The sequence below is a fragment of the Diorhabda sublineata genome, chromosome 5 (assembly GCF_026230105.1).
Source record: "Diorhabda sublineata isolate icDioSubl1.1 chromosome 5, icDioSubl1.1, whole genome shotgun sequence".
In the NCBI taxonomy this organism is placed as follows: domain Eukaryota; kingdom Metazoa; phylum Arthropoda; class Insecta; order Coleoptera; family Chrysomelidae; genus Diorhabda; species Diorhabda sublineata.
Window position 1 is genome coordinate 9,172,870 of NC_079478.1, and position 18,588 is coordinate 9,191,457.

The 18,588-nt window shown below is 31.8% G+C and overlaps 3 protein-coding genes across 3 annotated transcripts in view; 1 reads left to right on the forward strand and 2 right to left on the reverse strand.

Moving 5' to 3' along the window:
- LOC130443727 (out at first protein) overlaps nt 1-18,588 on the forward strand; it is a 230,430-nt gene that overhangs the window by 20,078 nt on the left and 191,764 nt on the right. The gene's annotated exons all lie outside the window — the stretch shown is intronic.
- LOC130443730 (juvenile hormone acid O-methyltransferase-like) lies at nt 498-7,664 on the reverse strand. Its single transcript, XM_056778494.1, has 3 exons — nt 7,128-7,664; nt 4,524-4,789; nt 498-1,002 (listed from the first exon to the last, which is right to left on the reverse strand). Exons 1-3 carry the CDS (start codon nt 7,484-7,486, stop codon nt 821-823), a joined length of 807 nt encoding a protein of 268 aa, XP_056634472.1. The 5' UTR covers nt 7,487-7,664; the 3' UTR covers nt 498-820.
- Nucleotides 9,667-16,971, reverse strand: LOC130443728 (uncharacterized). The gene is made up of 3 exons (XM_056778490.1): nt 16,425-16,971; nt 12,900-13,168; nt 9,667-9,992 (listed from the first exon to the last, which is right to left on the reverse strand). Exons 1-3 carry the CDS (start codon nt 16,790-16,792, stop codon nt 9,811-9,813), a joined length of 819 nt encoding a protein of 272 aa, XP_056634468.1. The 5' UTR covers nt 16,793-16,971; the 3' UTR covers nt 9,667-9,810.

Sequence of the window (18,588 nt, forward strand, 5' to 3'; positions counted from 1 at the left end):
TGTAAAAAAAATCCTTACCGCTATTTTTTGTAGATAATTAGTAGTATCTATAATTAAAAAAATGAGTTAATAGGTGATTTTGGCGTTACGGTGTACCATATCGATGGAGTAGTGCAGAAAACTCCTAAATTACAGAAACTAAATTTAACAAGAGGCGAAAAAAAAGGTCGTTTTATTTTTCCCAGGAATTAAAAAAAATGTTTAGATGATAATTTCATACTCAAATGAAACCGCTTGTTAGTAAAGAATCAAAATTTGCTTGGAATAAGTATTTAACGAGATAATGTAGATATAAGCCTGTAGTAGCTAAAAATTTGAAGATAGAAGTAATTTCCACAAATAATTATTGAAGTCTTCAATTATATTCGATGATAATTCAACAAAGCGATCTAAAAACTATCAAAACTAAACCAAAAAATTTTTTTAAAGATGGGACTTACTATATCACTACCGTATCGGTCAAGAAGGAAGGTTTTTTCAAAATAAAACACTTATAATTTTGAGAAATCAATATTTATTGCAATTTTTATGCTTTGAAATTATATAAAAACATCCTAAGTCGGTAATATATTAAAGTTAGTACAGTTTGGTGTTTAATTTTCTCACTACGAAAACGCTTTTTATATTATATATATATATATATATATATATATATATATATATATATATATATATATATATATGTATGTCAAATCATATTTTGATTAAGACCTAAGGAGCCAGGAAAGTAATTATTATTAGTCGTGGCATGAGGCTCTGTTTATCTTTGAGAAATATATTAATTTTGTAGCATTATTTTGTAATAAAAATTATTCTTCATTCAAGTCCTATCAGCAACTACTACAAACAACTTGGTTGGAAATTCTCTGACCAATTTCCCATCAGGTTTTTTGACTGGTGGAGAAGCAGTTATGCTGCAAGCTTCTAAAAAATCTTTGAAGTAATCTTCTTTCTCATTTTCAGGAATTTTAGATACTGTTGGATTAACTGATAGAAACAAATCTGCAAAAAAATCAATAATATATATATATATATATATATATATATATATATATATATATATATATAGGGTGATTTTTAGTGCGACAACCGTCGATAACTCTTTTTCCAATAAAAAATTCACAGTCATTCATTGATTCATTAACAAAAATTACAGATATGAACATTATCTGGAAACTATGTGCAAAAAGCTAACTTATTAGGATGATCATTGTCATAGTTCTTACAATATGCACTTTTACAAAATTATATAAGGCATGAAGGGTAGAGGGCCATCTCATATGGGGGCTTAGCTTAAAAACTGTCCGCTTGTAGACTGTAAATTATAATTCAAAATTTGACCAGAATGGCGCTCCTGTCGAACGAGATATCATAAACTTGGTTATTTTAGATAGAGTGAAGTTAACAGTGTTAATATTTTGAATGACTAGAGTCGTTAATTAAATATTGGTATTCAAAATATAGACTATTCGCGTAGTCCAAAATAATTATGTGAATATAACGTAGAAAAGCTACTGTGAGATAACTCTGAATTTTAAATAATTACTGTGAATTTGTAAGAATTTTTGCAAGTAATTATAAAGTCTCAATTATCACAAAACTTTAATAGACAATAGAATCATAATGGGAAAAATTTGCTCAGTGACTCAATGAAAAGTAACTCAAGTAGTACGTCGAAGTCATTATCTTTCTTTAAACTTACAATATATAAAACATTTATTTTTAAATATATTTTATAATTAAACATTTACAAATTCGTTAAAATTTATATAAAGAAACATATATCTTTTCTTTTTATCAATTTACAGACTTTCCTTATATCTTTATCTGTCCTTATTCTTAAATTTCAAGTGCTTATTTAAAATTTACACTCATGCTATAGTAGCGCCTCCCTAACGTAAAGAATTAGATGGACACTTTCTGTAGCACAGAGATGGTTCTCCTTACCTCCACCTTCCATAATATAAGGTATATAATACTATATTCTTCAATAAGTCATTACTCGCGAATAGAATACTATACTTTATCTACAACTTTTACGAAAAATAAACGATAAATTTTTATTAATATGATAATAATAATTAATAGTATTACAACACTTATTGAACTTACAGGTATATTTTTCTTACCCTTAAATAGTACTTCCAGTTTTAGTTCTATAGTACAGGAAGCAAATGCAAAAGATACAAAAATGAAAAAAATGTTGTAAAACGCTGAAAATCGGCACAACCTTTATTGATAAGATGCAGTTTGAGAAAAAAATTGTTTACCAATAAATGGGGTGGTTGACGGTAAAAAAATTTGAGTTTAAAATAACAAAATGCTCTTTTTGCGTACATTTAATTGTTTCTCTAGGCAGAAAAGTTATGTTTCTCAAGACCCCAAGTTTATTTTTCAGCAATTTTTTTTTAAACAGCACAGTAGAACTGATTTTTTCTTAGTTTTAAATAAGGACCGAATAAGGGGTCCACAATAATTACATTCAACTTGTGCCCTGTTAATTTTTTGAATTAATCTGTAAATTGCAAAGAAAGATAAAGCATGTGCTTTCGAAAAATACTTGTGAAGTTTGGAAGAAACCATAAAATTTTTTAATTACTCAACAAAAACATATTTTTGGAGATCCCTAAGTTTTTTGAACTCCTAGCTGTATTCCAATTACTTTATTTATAATCATGCTATCAAAAACCTTATACCCTCAGCTTACCATTGATAACTTCACTTTTCATGTGAAATGCATATTACAGATTATTTTCATTTTTCACTGCGGAACTCTGGGTCTATCACTGGATTGATAACTAATAAAAAATCAGTTCTACGGGGGCATTTCCAAAAAACTGAAGGTCTTGAGAAGTACACGTACATTGATACTTGTCTATGATGATTTTCAACAAAGATATTAGAGTTTGTTTGTTACAATGATTAGCTTTATTGTCAACAAGCACAAAATCAAAAAGTCTGTCAATACGAATTTTGTTCTTATGTCCACTCTCAAAAAGGCAACCTATGAGGATAATCATCGTAATGTATTGATGGTATGGTATGGATTTATTGTATATAAGTAGAATGTATTTTTGGTAATTGCTAGAACTGTAGCATATTCCTTTTCTTCAGCGACAACAGTTTTTGTTGTTTTTTGTTTCACTACTACAATATTTACGAATATTATGAAAACCAGTTCGAACAATTTTTCAAATGATCGTATATTTGTGTGTCTGTATTATGAATATATTCTCAATATTGATATATTTTGGAGCGAATATGCTACAGCTCTCCAACGCAGAAATCTGTTCAACAGTCAATAATCCAACAAATGTTATTCATCTTGAACACTCACAATTACATTGATGCGTGATTCGATAACCAACTTGGAGTTGGAGGTAGCCTGTTTACCTTGGAGTGTTAAAGTACGGTTCCAAAAATTCCAACCCAACTATCATTTATTTATAGCCTACCTGCTATTTTGCTTATTCATTACGAAATTTAAGTTTTTACTAAAAGTGAAACAGAAACGAACAAATTCCATACAAAGTGTCCTTTTTTTTTCGAAATATTCTCCCTCAAAGTCTATACATTTTTGCAAACGCTCAAACCAAAAGATTTTGGCGCTGTCCGCGCATCTTTTGTTTGACAGGATCGGGCAATGTATTCGAAGAATTTTTCGTTCAAATCTTCAGTTGTTTGACGTGCTTTATGGGAGCTGGCATTGTCGTGATGAAGAATGACGTGACGTTTTTTGTTCATGTTCATGCAAAATCGTTTGTAATGCAGTCTGCGGTGTTCTAAGAAACGCCTCTACCTGTCTGTAAGTCACATACCGATCTTCTTTCATCATGTTAACACAGCTTCAATGTTTCTAGGAATGACAACCGATTTTGACCGACGGACGCACGACCATGACAAAATTTGGCAATTTAATTATGAACACTCTTCTCTGATGGTGCTTCATTACTAAAAGTTTCATAAAGCGATTTTATGCACTTTTGTTGAGAAAATTCTTTTTAAAAATCACCCAACGTATACCTTCAATGGTGTTTTTCATTTTTGCTCAGACTTGCTTGTTTGGAACGTTCACCAGCAACAACATCCTCAGTCAATTTCTAAATTGCCCCTGGCTTCCTAAGAACACAAGTCAATGTTTACAAATACAGTGGTGCCACAACTCATTAACACTACCTACTGTTCGATTCTAAAAACTTGAAAGGCAACTCTCGTATAAATGTTTTATACATATTTGTGTCAAAAATATTGTTTATATCACATTATTCATGGTTTCTTCAACGAAATGGTGTTTAAGTTATATACTGAATAAAAAGAAAAAAATCATTTGTTCGCAAAGAATGCTGATTAGTGGCGTAGTAATTTGGAACGGGAGACGAATTCTTAGAACAGAAAATGACTCAACTCAGTGCTTAACTAAAAAAAAAAGAGTCAGGCTACATTTTAAGTTGAGCGGATATTGTATGTCCAGGAGTTCAAATATCAAAGCTACCTTGAAATTTGTATAAACTTATAGTACTCACCTCTCCAATAAGGATCTTCAAATTCACACGTTTCAATTTCGGTATTATAAATTGCATTTTCGAATCCAGCTGCTATAAAATCTTTCGTGTAAGCTTCTAACGGATTTTCATGGTTGATATAAGCATTCATTGCGTGTGGGTATTTTCCCCATTTTGGATGACGATCCATTTTTTTCATTACATTGTCTACTGGGGTGTACTCGAAAAAATTTAAAAATGTTTGTCCACCTGGTTTCAACATTTTGTGAATATTCTCCAACGCTTTTCTGGAACAAAAACTAATAATAAGAGGCATATGTTCCCAGTAAATATCTCTCAATAAAAAGTAAAATCGAATAGGATAAGACCTAATATAATAGGGTTTTTAATCTACAAAACTGGGATTGTGGTGGTTTTTTGGTTTTCTGGAACTGAAAGTTCTCGGGGGCAAAAAGTAGCTCGACGAACTAGACTGCTTTTTGGGAAGTTCATAGATTATTTCCTAGTCTTCGGTAATTTGGCTGGTGAATGGAATCATCAGGATACAAAAAAACTGCAGAAAACCTGCATCCCGACGAGGTATGGTTTGAGAACGGGATTCACCTAATGGCGATGGGGGAATTAAGGAGGAAAGTAAGATAATTTTCGTAGGATCTTCGTAGGTTGTCGCTAGCAGCCGTGGCAGGGGTAGGAAAGTTTTCTCTTGGCTTTAGAGGAAATGGGCGGTATAGTGGTAATCCAGGGTATAAGAAAAGTATCTGTGGCAGTGGAATTGTTTGATTAGTTGTTACGAACCACGTATCGGGATTGTGGGCCATTTAGACGGCTCGGAATTGTCGATATTAGTATGAAACGGTACTTATCGTGAGAGTACCTGGCATGGCAGGAGCTATTTAAGTTATTCGGAAATACGCCAATAAATAAAATATCGTACCATGTGATAGAGTGAAACTAGTTGCAATATTTTAAATTAAATTGTTGGAGAATAGATGAACATATTAATATCATGAAGTATTTTTGATGTATAGATTGGGTTCAGGAGTAGTGAGATGAATTATGAAACGTCCATACATAATTATCAACAGTGTACATGGTTTTCAACACAGATACAAACAAACTGATCGACGTATCATCTTTTAAAATTAAGTAAAAAACTAACAGCTCATCAGATAGCGTGCGTTTTTCGTCACACAATTATTTATTAGTATTTGCATACAGCGTATATTCTATGACGAAAAGAATTTTGACTTATCCGAGCGCTTTGGGTGTAATATAACTTATAAATTTTTATTCACAAACATTCACAAAAAATAATTATATACATCTACTGTAGCACCACAAGAAAACTCTTTTCTAGCTATTATACAATAACTATAAAACTATTTTGTTATTTTCGTAAGCCACTTCTCAGTAATTATATTACATCAGTAAAGAATTCGATTTTACTATTTTTTACTTATCATTTGAGGGAGTTTTCTTGAATATGTGTATCATGGCTTATGTAGAATGAATATTATTGATAATGAAATGATGAAGTCACCAAAATCCTATTGCTGTGAAACCTGTCCAAGATAATTCCAAAAAAGACAACCTTCCTTTGAATATAAGCAATTTCAACTATGCATATAATTCTGTCACAAAAAATTCATTTCACTCATACATTTTCATGTAGTTGATGACTTTCATCAGCATCAATGTTAAATTTGTCTTAATAAGTAAAAAAAATATTATATAAGCTCTGTTTGCTATCTCTAAATAACCCTTAGATAACGTTAACGACTTAAAGTGCGCTCCTTATTATGTTATTCTTAGTAATTTTGTCAGCAAACGGTTCAGTACCTAAGGAAACTCATTTGAAAATACCAGTAACTTCTTTTTGAGATACGGTCGTTCTATATTGAATATCAGTGACAATATTACAATGACATCACATACTGCTCTTTTTATTGCCGTATGTCGTTCTGAACATACTGTTTACACCACCACTACACCAATTACACTGACTAACGCGAGTTTCTATAACCAAGTTATCGTCTTCAGAGACTAAACGGTAGTTTAGGAAGTTTACTTTCAGACTCTGAAGACGATAACTTGGTTTACACTCGACAGACAGTGTAATTGTGAGTGGTGGTGTAAACAGTGTGTTCATTATGGATATCACCAACGGTTCCAGTAATTCCAAGCCAGCCGTATGTCTTATCACGTTACAGTTATAATAAAGCTAGAATGATATATAAACAAACTTCAATATCTACGTTAATTCATCTATTCCCATCGAATGTTTTAAAGTTTATAAGATTAGTTGTATAAGCGATATGAAACTTCTTATAGTTCACGTAAACAGAAAGCAGTCTAAATGACTTTAAAGCTGTGAAAGCTTGGAAATCAGGTAGAATAAAGGTTTACAAAACATATATCGATCACCGAAAAGTACAATAAGCTAATACATACTCCAAATTACCCTTAAAAACCCATAATATTTCTAACACAACGTTTATATGATAGTTTTAAAACAAATTGGTAATAAAATAAAACTTAGGGTTATATCCCGAAAGAATGGACTGCAATTTTGTAAATTGAAAGCTGGAAATAATTATACGATCCAATGAAATAGAGGTAACATACCTTGGTTCCATTAACATATGCAGGACGAAAAATCCGAAAATATGATCAAACCTATTTTCCAACTCCTTTGGAACTTCATCATCAACGATGTCTTGCTTAAAAACTTCCAATTTTGGTATAATAACATTCCGTTGAATGTATTTCACGAAATCGGGTTCTTTTTCTGAAACGTGAAATTCTTTATAATCCTTCGGCAGAATAGGTAGTATAACCTGTTTGGCGTTAGTTCCATCTCCACAACCGATTTCTAAAATAGATTCGTTTTCCTTCCATTTAAGTAGATGTTTATATTTGTTTACGTGTCTTAATGCAAGTCTCAAAGATTCAGTGTTATATTTCATCCATATCTCAGGAATCATCTTAAGGTTGGTTCAGATACCTTCAATAACGCGACTACTAAATCGCCTTTATGTGTAAATTCACAATTAAATACTATGAAATATTTGGAATCCAGTTATCTAGATAATTGATGTTAGATATATGTAACAATAATGATCAATAATTACCACAATTACTTGTAAAAGAGTAAATATCTTCAAGGTTATACGTGACAGTTAAATAATATATGATTGAGATTAATAACTTATATCGTAAATACTTGAAATGTGGTTATTAATCGAGATATAAATTATTAATTATTGTGACACACTGAAAAATTTCATTCAACATCTTTGCAAATTTAGCATCGACAAGTCAGATATTGGTGTGTTTGAAACCTTTGAATACAACAAATTAGAATATTTGTTGGTTGAAATCATTCATATCTGTTATGAAGGATCTTTATTAAGGACCATTAATAATTCAGAAAGAAACAGGTAGAACACGCCAATGATTTAGTACATGTGATAAAAAGTTGTGGAGAGTGAACCACAGAAACGTCCGTATGTATGAATCTGTATGTGTATATCACTTCTGTTGATTTGGTATTATATGAGGATGGTACCGGGTAGAAAACACAAAATTTTTTAAAAAACGTAATATCCTATAAGCTCCACACACTTCTCCCAACGGTGTTCAATAAGTTCGATACCCTTTTTATAATAAGAATTGTGAAGCTCTTTAAAATGGTCATTAACTGCCGAAATCACCTCTTCATCGTTAGAAAATCTTTGACCCCCATTTTTTCATGTCTGATAACAGAAAATAATCCGAGGGGCCTGAATCTGGCGAATGGTAGCAATTAATTCAATTTAATCTAATCCATTAATTTTGGCAATAACGGATGTCTGAGCTGCATTATCTTGATGAAACACCACTTTATTCTTAGCCAAATGCGGTCGTTTTTGCTTGATTTCTCAACTCAAACGTTGCAATAATTTCGCATAATACTCGCCTTTGATAGTTTTTCCTTGTTTAATGTAGTCAATGGAAATTATTCCACGCGCATCCCAAAACACCGACGTTATGACTTAGCCTGCAGATGGAACGGTCTTTGTCTTCTTTGAAGCAGGTTCTCCTTTTCAGTCCATTGCTCTTCTGTTTCGTGTGTGAAGTACTAAACCCACGTTTCATTCATGGTTATGAAGCGGCGCACAAATTTGTCTTTATTTCTGTGTAACATGGCTAAACACTTGATGGCAACAACTGTTTTTGTTCCATTGTGAGCAGACGCGTACAGCATTCTCATGTCCAAATTTTCAGTTAATATACTATGTATCGCACATTCTGTTTTCTTTGGAGCAGGGTCTCTCTTTTCAGTCCATGGTTTTGATTGATATTTTAGGTATGAAGTTATGAACTCTCGTTTCATCCATGGTTGTTAAACTTCGAATGGAAACATTTTCACGACGCAGTTCCATTGTGATCACACGCGCTCAGCTTTCTCATGCCCACTTTTTGAAATGCCTACTAAGCCTGCTAGCTCGCGCACTTTCAGTCAAAGATCATCCAGTACCATTTTGTGAATTTTCATCAAAATTTCTGGTATCGTCACCTTATTTGGTTAACCACTGCGATGCTGGTCTTCGAAAGGTCGTACGGCTTCGTTCAAACTCTGTTACCCAATATTTTACTATTGATAACGAAGGAGCAGTGTCACCTTGTGTAGAATCTAATCCAACTTTTATATTGGTTGGGCTAAGGCCTTTCAAACAAAAGTAACAACATAACGATGAACAATTTTTCCCATATTTACAAATTCACTGAAAACGTTCATGATTGATTGCTTCCAAACAAATACTAAACAACGTGGCAACTTCAAACTTGAAACATATGCTGTATAGATTGTGTACTTTCTAATACAGTGGTATTTTTCAAGCAACTACAGCCATTTCTAGGTCAGGTACTTCTGGGACCATCCTCTTATAAAAATATATTACGAAAGTTACCATTGAGCTTCAAAATTACGTGGGGCAATAAAGAACACGCCGCGAAGAGTGTGGCATCAAGATAACGCACCCAGCCATAGAGTTGCCATTGCAACATTAGGTCAACGATGATTCGAATTAGTTAAGTATCTGCCATATTCTCCAAATTTGGCCTTCAGTCTTTACCACCTGTTTGTAATGTGTGGCCAACGATTCTCTTCGGATAAAAAAACTATTTTAAAAAATAAAAATGCTATTTCTGCTTATTTTTTATTGTAAGTGGTTCAGGATCGGAACAAAGGATTCAACAGTCGAACATTCTCTTATATTGCTATATTAATCTTTACTTTGTACAAAGTTCGTAATGTATGTTATTATTATCTCTTATTAGCGACTACTATCAACACATTTTTGACAAGTTTCCTAATCACTTTTCCCTCAGCTGTTTTTACTTTCGGGGGACCAACCATTCTGCAATATTCTACATAATCTCGGATATAATCTTCTCTCTGACTTTCAGGAATTTTTGACACTATTGGATTAGTTGAAGTAAATAAATCTGCAGAAAAATCACAAATAAAAACTTCATATAATAGCTTCAATACATTAATATAATGGAAATAAAACTATGAAATGTGCGATACCTAACCAGTTGAACATAAAACGTACAACGTTTATTTATTGAAAAAAATGTGAAAACACGTCAAAGAGTTCATTATATTGTGCGCCTTTTGACTTGAGTCAACAAAATAAAGCATCAAATGTGTCAAAGTTCCTTCACATTATTTGATGAACTTTGTGGCTTTGATGTATAAAATTTGAGTAGTAATACAAAGCGAAACAAACTTTTTTAGTAATAAACAGTCTATTAAACCGAAATTCAAACTATTTCATGTCTAATTCCATTAAGTCTTTTAAATTTTCTGATCAATTAACATAGACCCGACTTTTCAAACTTCCTAACAAATGAATATCAGGAGGTGTAAGATCAGATGACCTAGGTGGCCACTCCATTGATCCACGTTTTTCAATCAATCCTCATGCAAACTGCCATAATGTAGTGGTGCACCATTATACTAGAACCAAATACTAGGGTCCAAGTCCAAGAAATTGGGTTCAGAGGAACTGCCGTGCGAGGATGTTTCAAATATCATAGAGCTGTTGAATTTTCGCGAAGGGAATATCTAACCAATCAATCTTCCCACATTAATTTTTGGGGGACTGTAGGTGAGGCTTATTAAAAACTTACTTACGACTGACTAACATTTTGTTGTTAGGCAATTTCTATTGTAATACATGGGGGTTATCTAAAGACGGCAAAATATCTAGATTACCATCATCGCTTAATCCTGGTCTTCTAGATTTTCGACGACTTCTTACGCTTCCTTCTCATTAAATTTTGCGACTTATTGTAATTTTTGCAATTGTAGTTATTTCGAAATGTGTTTAATTAAATAAGAATCCATAATAATAAAATTGACTAACGCTAATTGTAACACCAGTCTTACTAGGTAACTATGAGTTTTAATTCTAATTTTAATTATGTACCAGTCAGGTACCAGCAACCTCTTTGGGGGCTATGCAGCTTATCTCTTTTGGTTTTAGAAATAGTGTCCAGTGTGCATACTGGTAACTCCTGGTAAATAAAATGACCTTTTGGAGTCTGTTAGTAGAATAAGAAAGAAATATCTTCGATTGTTTTAACTCCTGGGCACTTGCTTTAAATTTCTGATTTCTCCGCGCTTTTTCTCTTTTTCGTGATCATGTCTTGGAAAACTTTATGTTTATGGTCCTTAACAACGAGTTCACCACCTTTTTCTATCAGGGTATCAACTTGTACATTACCATGAACTTCTCTGAGGTCGACTACCCATAGCACAATAATTTTGTTGTTTGTTTCTAATGAGTTCAGATACTGCGTACACTCCCATACGTGTTTTGATTCTATTCAACAAGAGTCAAGAGCTTGTGAGCTAGCGATCTTGGTTCTCGGACTATATATAGGTTAGCCATTTGTCAATTTTCTTGTGATCAGTGTAGAATACAAACAAGCCTTATGAGACAATTTCTGCATTTGCCAATTGCTATTGACTTGTTATCGTAATTTATAATTTCTGATATAGACATTGCATCCGTGATCATTTCAACGGGAACCTTACAATATTTCAATTGCTTAGATATTCAGTCAGATCGTCAGAGTCTGTAATATTCCTTTCATTGCACACTTTGCTGTTTAACTTTCTACAAAGACCTACAAAGGGGGCATCCGTTACAGTAACATTATTGGGGATAGGTAGAAATATATTTACAAGCAGAAGCTGAAGACTGAATTGATTCAATGAGAAGACAAATATTTGCAGTTTGTTATTAACTACTCAAACAATAACTTGTAATAAATAGTCCACGATTATAGCCTGAACATTATCATTGTCGTTCTGTACGACATTACGCATCACTGCTTGTGCTATTTGTTTTGTTAGTACATTTCACTATAATAAGTCATGTAATTGGTGTAATATTTCAGAAATATGTGATTGAGATCATCGGCCACATTCTAGATTTGGCCCCTTGGGATTAGCGACTCTTTAAATTTAAACACTTGTCTGGTTAGACATTTTCTTGGTGTTATCAGTAGTTTGCAAAGAATAACTTATTTTTTCCTTGGAACGCATAAGAAATCGATTAGAAAAACATGTAAACCTCACTTGAGATTATATTTAAAACTAACAATTCTAAACTCTATCAATTTTTCATAGTAATGGAACATAGTGGTGGAACAAAAGAATAAGCCCTCGCGAGTTTAGACTTATAGGCACTTGAACCAAGGATTTTATTTGTAATTTTTCGTAAAATTTATCGATGAGTTGTCGAATATTACTGTTTCTATTAGTTTGACTGTTCATACACTCAAACACGAAATTAAAGTAATCATTAATTTGGTTACCAGATGATTTTTGGAATTACCCAGAAACCCGACACACGATAGCACACGTGTAATCATTATAATGTCAGACATACTTATTATAGTTTATTACAATTTTTGATAAGTGAAATTATCTTTTTCATGTGGTTGTCTATATATAAGTTATCATATTCTTGAGATACACTTGAAACAAACATTTGGATTTTGGATTTTACTAGCATTCCTTTCAATAATTATTTTTTTTTGTGATGATTGGAAATTCAATATTTTGAGCTTTGGCATCTTGAAAGTAATTAGACATGATTCAGAAATAGAAAAGCTTCCACGACAAATACAAGGACAAGAACTTTTTCAAATCAAAGGTTTCCGACCACAGCTTTAGATTATCCAGGAAAAAGTTGATACAATGTGCAGATCTGGTAACCTATTCTGGTTGAGATGAGGAACAGCCAGAAAAATTTTCTTAAAATGGATTTGGGGTGTTGTGAAGAAAAAGTTTAAAAGAATGTGGAAACAAAATGTACACATAAATGTTTCACTTACGTTCCCATTCAGATCCTTCTTCGAGTTCCCATGTTTCTTTTTCAGTATTATAAGCTGCGTCTTCGAAGCCAGCCGCTATAAAATCTTTAGTGTAAGCTTCTAACGGATTTTCATGGCAGCAATGAGCACTCATCATGTGTGTGTATCTTCCCCATTTTGGATGAATTACCATTTTTATCAATATATCATCTATAGGGGTATATTCCAGAAAATTGAAAAACGATTGTCCACCTGGTTTTAACATTTTGTGAGTGTTCGCCAATGCTTTTCTAAAGAAAAAATTCATAAATACGATTTGGTAATCGTGTTTTATAATTTTCATCATAAGTGTTAATTTGACTGTACCTAAACAGGGGCTCAAATATCTAACCACTAGCAAACGAAAAGTTTTCTTCCCAAAATTTTATACACTTCTTAAGCAATTCGAATCTAATTAGTTATCATTATAACAGGCAATAAGTTGCTGATAATGATAATATCACCAAGCATACGGGTACCTAAATTCTCAGCATCCTGATAAAAAACTACCAGTTCAACAAAGGTTACTAGAAACAGGTAATTTGAATTTCGTATTAGATTCAGTAGGACGATATCCCAAGCATCAAGATCGAGATATTACGAAGAAAAAAACGATCATTACTTGCGGTTTGGATAACTGCGTGTTGGTTGCGCCGTTTAGCAGTATCCACTTCCAAAAAGGTGTCGACCATCTTCTGGATTGCACTGTTTGTTGATCAGACCTTTCTGAAGCAGGTCTGAAAGGCCCCCTCCGGTTTCGTATCCCGTCTGTTAGTCTTGATCTCAATAAATGATCAAATAATATACCTGTCGTATTCAATAAGCTAAGTGGTCGGTAGGACGTCGACGAATTCGGATCGGCTTTACCCTTAGGAATAAGAACTAGCCTTCCTATCCTCCACCGGTCGCTGAAGGTGCCTATTGTCAAGAACGTGTTGTACAGATCGAGGTGAATCTTCGGCCTCAGTTTTACCATCAGTCGAAGAATTTCCGCTGGTACCCCGTCTGGGCCCCACTACACATTCTTCTACTATCTTTTAGGTGTGGTGAAGATAGATTGTTCCGTTTGCTAGTAATCTGTGATCAACTTTCCACAAAGTTTCTTTCAACATCGCGTTTTGCTGCTTCGTATAGCGTTACTAAGTGCTTTCTGAGCTGTTATGTATCTAACTGTTATTTCCAACTTTTTTTAATTGGTATATTTCTTTTTTAATTGTATTATTTTCTGACCAGAGTAACTTATTTTTTTTTCTAATTTTCTCTAGCTACTCTCTTCATATCATTTGTTATTTTCTGATGTCTTTCATCATATGTTTTAAACTTTCTATTATATTTTATCTATTTGTTCATTTGTTGTTTCTCTTTTATATGTTATTTTTAACATTTTTGACGATTTCACTAAGTACTTCTTCATGCTTTTCCTATTTTTTCTTTTGCTTTCGTCTGGTATCTTCAATTTTTTTACACATTAAAAAGTTAGTAGAGGTCAACGTTACGGATGCTAAATTTTTTATCGGTTACCCAATACAAAAACTATCATAAATTTTTTAGTATCATTCCAATTTTCGTACAATTGTGTAACAAGACCTTTCTATCAGATACAGTCTTCAACTATTTCCTGATTTTATGTTGGCAACACTGTACTATAAATAGTAAGTAATTACTGATAAAATCTTTGAAATTAATGCTTATCTCTTTGTGTTCTTATTAGATTTTATTTCTTATAAATTGAAACGAATATTCTGATGATTTGATATTTCACTTACTGGTTAGGGTGAAAGTCTAAACAGTTTATCTGTGCTGTTATTGTTTGGAACACACTGATTACTTGAAAAATTTGAATTGATAGTGAATCTTAATATTTGGATTATTATTATAAGATCCATATTCTATTGATCAAAACTACTAAAATTGTATGTTGTTAATTGAAAATAATAGGTTGAAACATGAAATTTTTGGGATTATTCACTAACCGAGTATTAAGGTGGCTCTGTACATTTGTACAAGACGATTGGACAAAAGGAAACACTCTATTATTGTTACTAAGTGGAGTTATTGAGATAATATATAATAATAATTATTTTTTTGATAAATTTTCTTGATTTTAGGTCTGTATCAATTGATATTTCGACTACTTTATCATATTATATTATATATGAAGTACCTTGTAATGATTGTGACACTGACTACATAGGGCAGACATCGCAGTATTTAGAAAATAGACTAAAAATTCGTCAATACAATAAAAAAATAAAACTGCATTAACGAACAACGAGGTATCAAAAAAACATACATTCATTTATAAGATTAAAAAATTCTTGAAACCAAATCAAATAAACGGAAAAGAGAATTTTTAAAAATGGTTCACATACATAAAAACTAGAAAGCTATCAATGATAGGAAAGACCTATTTAAGTGAAATTTATAGCTCTCTTATAAATATTAACGCTGATAGTCCAAGAATAATTTGTATAGATGGCTGCTACATATTTTTGATATAAACAACTGGTACCAAATAACTTGTTGATTTCTATTTTGATTCTATTTTTATTTTGGTATTTATAATATAGATGTTCTCTTGATTAATATAAATACGCAAATTGTCAGTGCCAAATTATATTTTGATCAAGTCTGAAAGTAGTCAATATTATATACATTTAAACGAAATTTCAATTTATAGAGACCTGAAATCAAGATAATTTTTCAACAAAATCATATGAAAGATGTATGAAAGTCAAGAAGTAATAATTATTGAGAGTTTTGTGCTGAAAAAGTTGAATTTTGATTGCAAGTGGTATGGCAAATAATGGTATAAAAATAGACTATTATTAGAAAATACGTCAATCAGAGAAACATGTAGATAAAAAGACAAAAATTTTTACATAAGTACAACTAATTTTATAAACTGTAGTTCGTGATGACAAATTTCTGTCGACAAAAGTAGTAGATATCACAATAATTCAATAGGTTTAAGCATCTAGTCGATTACAGTTTTTATTTCAGGGTGCTTTAATGATTGGGAATTATGGGTCGGGCAGCAGATTTGCCCGAAGATTCAGCTAGAAATACAAAAATAAAATTTGTCAAAAAAATTCATATCACAGGAAAAAAATACTTAGTTTCATTCTGTCGATATTAATTTTTGGAGCAACGGGGGAATACATTGCTACTATTTTAAAATGTTTAGTCCAACATATTCAATTTACAACTAAAATATGTAAAGCATTCTCATAAAGAAATTCCAAAATGTATGCTCTTTCTCTCTACGTATTTATTGTTATACTCGTAGGTAAATATAGTATTCAACTCGTGCTGTAAACTATAAAGGAGTGGATCATGACCTACATTATTTTGTTTTATCAATAAGTCGATAACTGAGAGCAAGTTTTTCGTGGTTTGATTTGTGATTCATATTCATCAATTTAAGACAATTTTTACTTTAGAAGTTTAAAAAATTCTCACTTATTCTTCTTAAAAATTGACTGATATTAAAAAGAAGTAACTCACCTAACATTCTTTGATTCTCTTAACATATTCAAAAAGAAAAATCCGAAAATGTGATCGAACCTATTTTCCAATTCTTTTGGAACTTCATCTTCAACAATATCCTGCGTAAAAACTTTTGATTTTGGTATATTTAAATTTCGTTTAATGTATTTCACGAATTCGGGTTCTTTGTCTGTAATGTAAAATTCTTTATAATCCTTCGGGAGAATGGGTACTAGGACGTGTTTCGCGATCATTCCATCTCCACTAGCCACTTCCAAAATAGACTCGTTATTTTTCCATTTAAGAAGATGGTTGTATTTCTTTATATGATTCATTGCAGGCCTTAAAGTTAAGGTGTTATATTTTGCCCACAACTCCGGAATCATTTTGAGGAATGTTCAGATACCCTCTACTAATATTAACCGATTCGAAAAAGATGTTCATAAGTTATTTCGAAATTTTTCTATGCAAATTTTGATGATTAGTTGAGTTTTATATACATGGTTCATAATGTTAACCAAATAATATTTGATATTATCAAGTTATTAGGATTTCGTTTGTTATCTTATAGGTCAATTAAAGTCAAATTATAAATGAGTGGAAGTTCACATGGCTTATCTTGTCGATACAACTAGCGTGAATATTATTTTGTAAGAGTGTTGAATGTTAAACAAATTGTATTGTTATCAAGAAACCGCATCTAATTTTTCTAATTTTTATCCACGGCTTTCTTCGATTACCTATATTATATTGTTTTTATAATTATTTCATGTTAAACGCTACTAAATATTTCCAATTTAGTAATGTAAGTAATGTATGTTAGAAAAGTAAATTCCCTAGACCGGACTTGAACCTGGGACCTGCGGTTTGAAAGCACGGATCATTAACACTGTCAGCGAAATTGAATGTGTTTCTTGACGTACCATGGTTTTCGAAACAATTTATAGATTGAAGTTCATTTTGAAACAATAAAAGTTTGACTAAGACTGTCAACATTTTTGTTTGCGTGCGTAGATTCCTCAGTGTCTTAGTATTTTTTATTGAATTATATTATATTATAAGAATAACTTTTTTAATACCATCAGAAATTAGAGAAAAGTTAATAATATTACTAATGAATGAATGAAAATAAAAATTCGATACACAATATTTGAGAAACTAATACATAGAATTTTGTGTTGATTATCATTGAAAAATTTCAAATGATTGTTTAATCTTTGATAACTATGTACTATCTTTAAACGAACAACCTTGTACAAAATATCTGTTTAAATACAATAATGTTCTAATAATGTAGAAAAATTTTCTAACAAAAATATTTAGCAGTCGTCGATAAAGTATATTATTCTACGAGCGTATAATTAATTTTTATTTACTTTATTTGATTTATTTATAAAGTTATAGACTTCACCTTGATAATAATAACCTCCATTATACACTTGTGCATAACTAAGAGATAGTTATTGAAAAATCACAATATGCATGTTTCCGAACAGCATACGAGTAGTTAAATATAAATAGTAGTGCAAAATCGACGATTCACGTACATCCTCAAAAAGGATTCTTGATGCGGCTTCTATATTAAATCTTGTCCTTAAAGATGTTTTATTATATTTTATTTTCTGCATCTCTGACCTCTTAAACAGGACCTAAAAAACTATTATGACTACAACAAAAGCTCTAATTGAAGGTCTTATCAGAAACACGAAAACCAAAATGGATGCAAAATGACTAATTCAAATTTTTGAGTTTTAATTTAGTATTATTTATTATCAATCATTGATAACTTGAGTAAAGTGCTTTTAAATCAAAAATGAATATTGCAGAATACATTCAAGGCTACGATATTTTCTAAAAATATAAAAAAATTTATTTTGCAAGACCGACGCTTTGCTGTAAGCGATATTGCTGAAGAATTGGGTTGTATTGAGCAGCTCGGTTACTACATAATTTAAGTCAGATCGGTACCACGAAGGTATTATGTACCGTGTTTTGACACGTGGGAGAAGTAATCTCGGTTGATTTTATCACTTTAGAACGAACCGTAAACGCTCAGTATTATAGTAACCTCCTAAAAAACACGGTGAAGCCTGTTTACAGATCAAAACTTGGTTTAAGATGGAAACGGTGAACTAATTGTGTTGAAAAATACTGGAACACCTTCCCGCGACTGTGTCGTTGG

Coding starts and splice junctions, on each gene's coding strand:
- LOC130443728 (XM_056778490.1), bottom strand. CDS start 16,792: ATGATTCCGGAGTTGTGGGCAAAATATAACACCTTAACTTTAAGGCCT. Junction 13,169..16,424: donor AGAGAATCAAAGAATGTTAG/GTGAGTTACTTC, acceptor TTTTTTCTTTAG/AAAAGCATTGGCGAACACTC. Junction 9,993..12,899: donor AGAAGGATCTGAATGGGAAC/GTAAGTGAAACA, acceptor ATTTTTCTGCAG/ATTTATTTACTTCAACTAAT.
- LOC130443730 (XM_056778494.1), bottom strand. CDS start 7,486: ATGATTCCTGAGATATGGATGAAATATAACACTGAATCTTTGAGACTT. Junction 4,790..7,127: donor CATATGTTAATGGAACCAAG/GTATGTTACCTC, acceptor TTTTTGTTCCAG/AAAAGCGTTGGAGAATATTC. Junction 1,003..4,523: donor TGAAGATCCTTATTGGAGAG/GTGAGTACTATA, acceptor ATTTTTTTGCAG/ATTTGTTTCTATCAGTTAAT.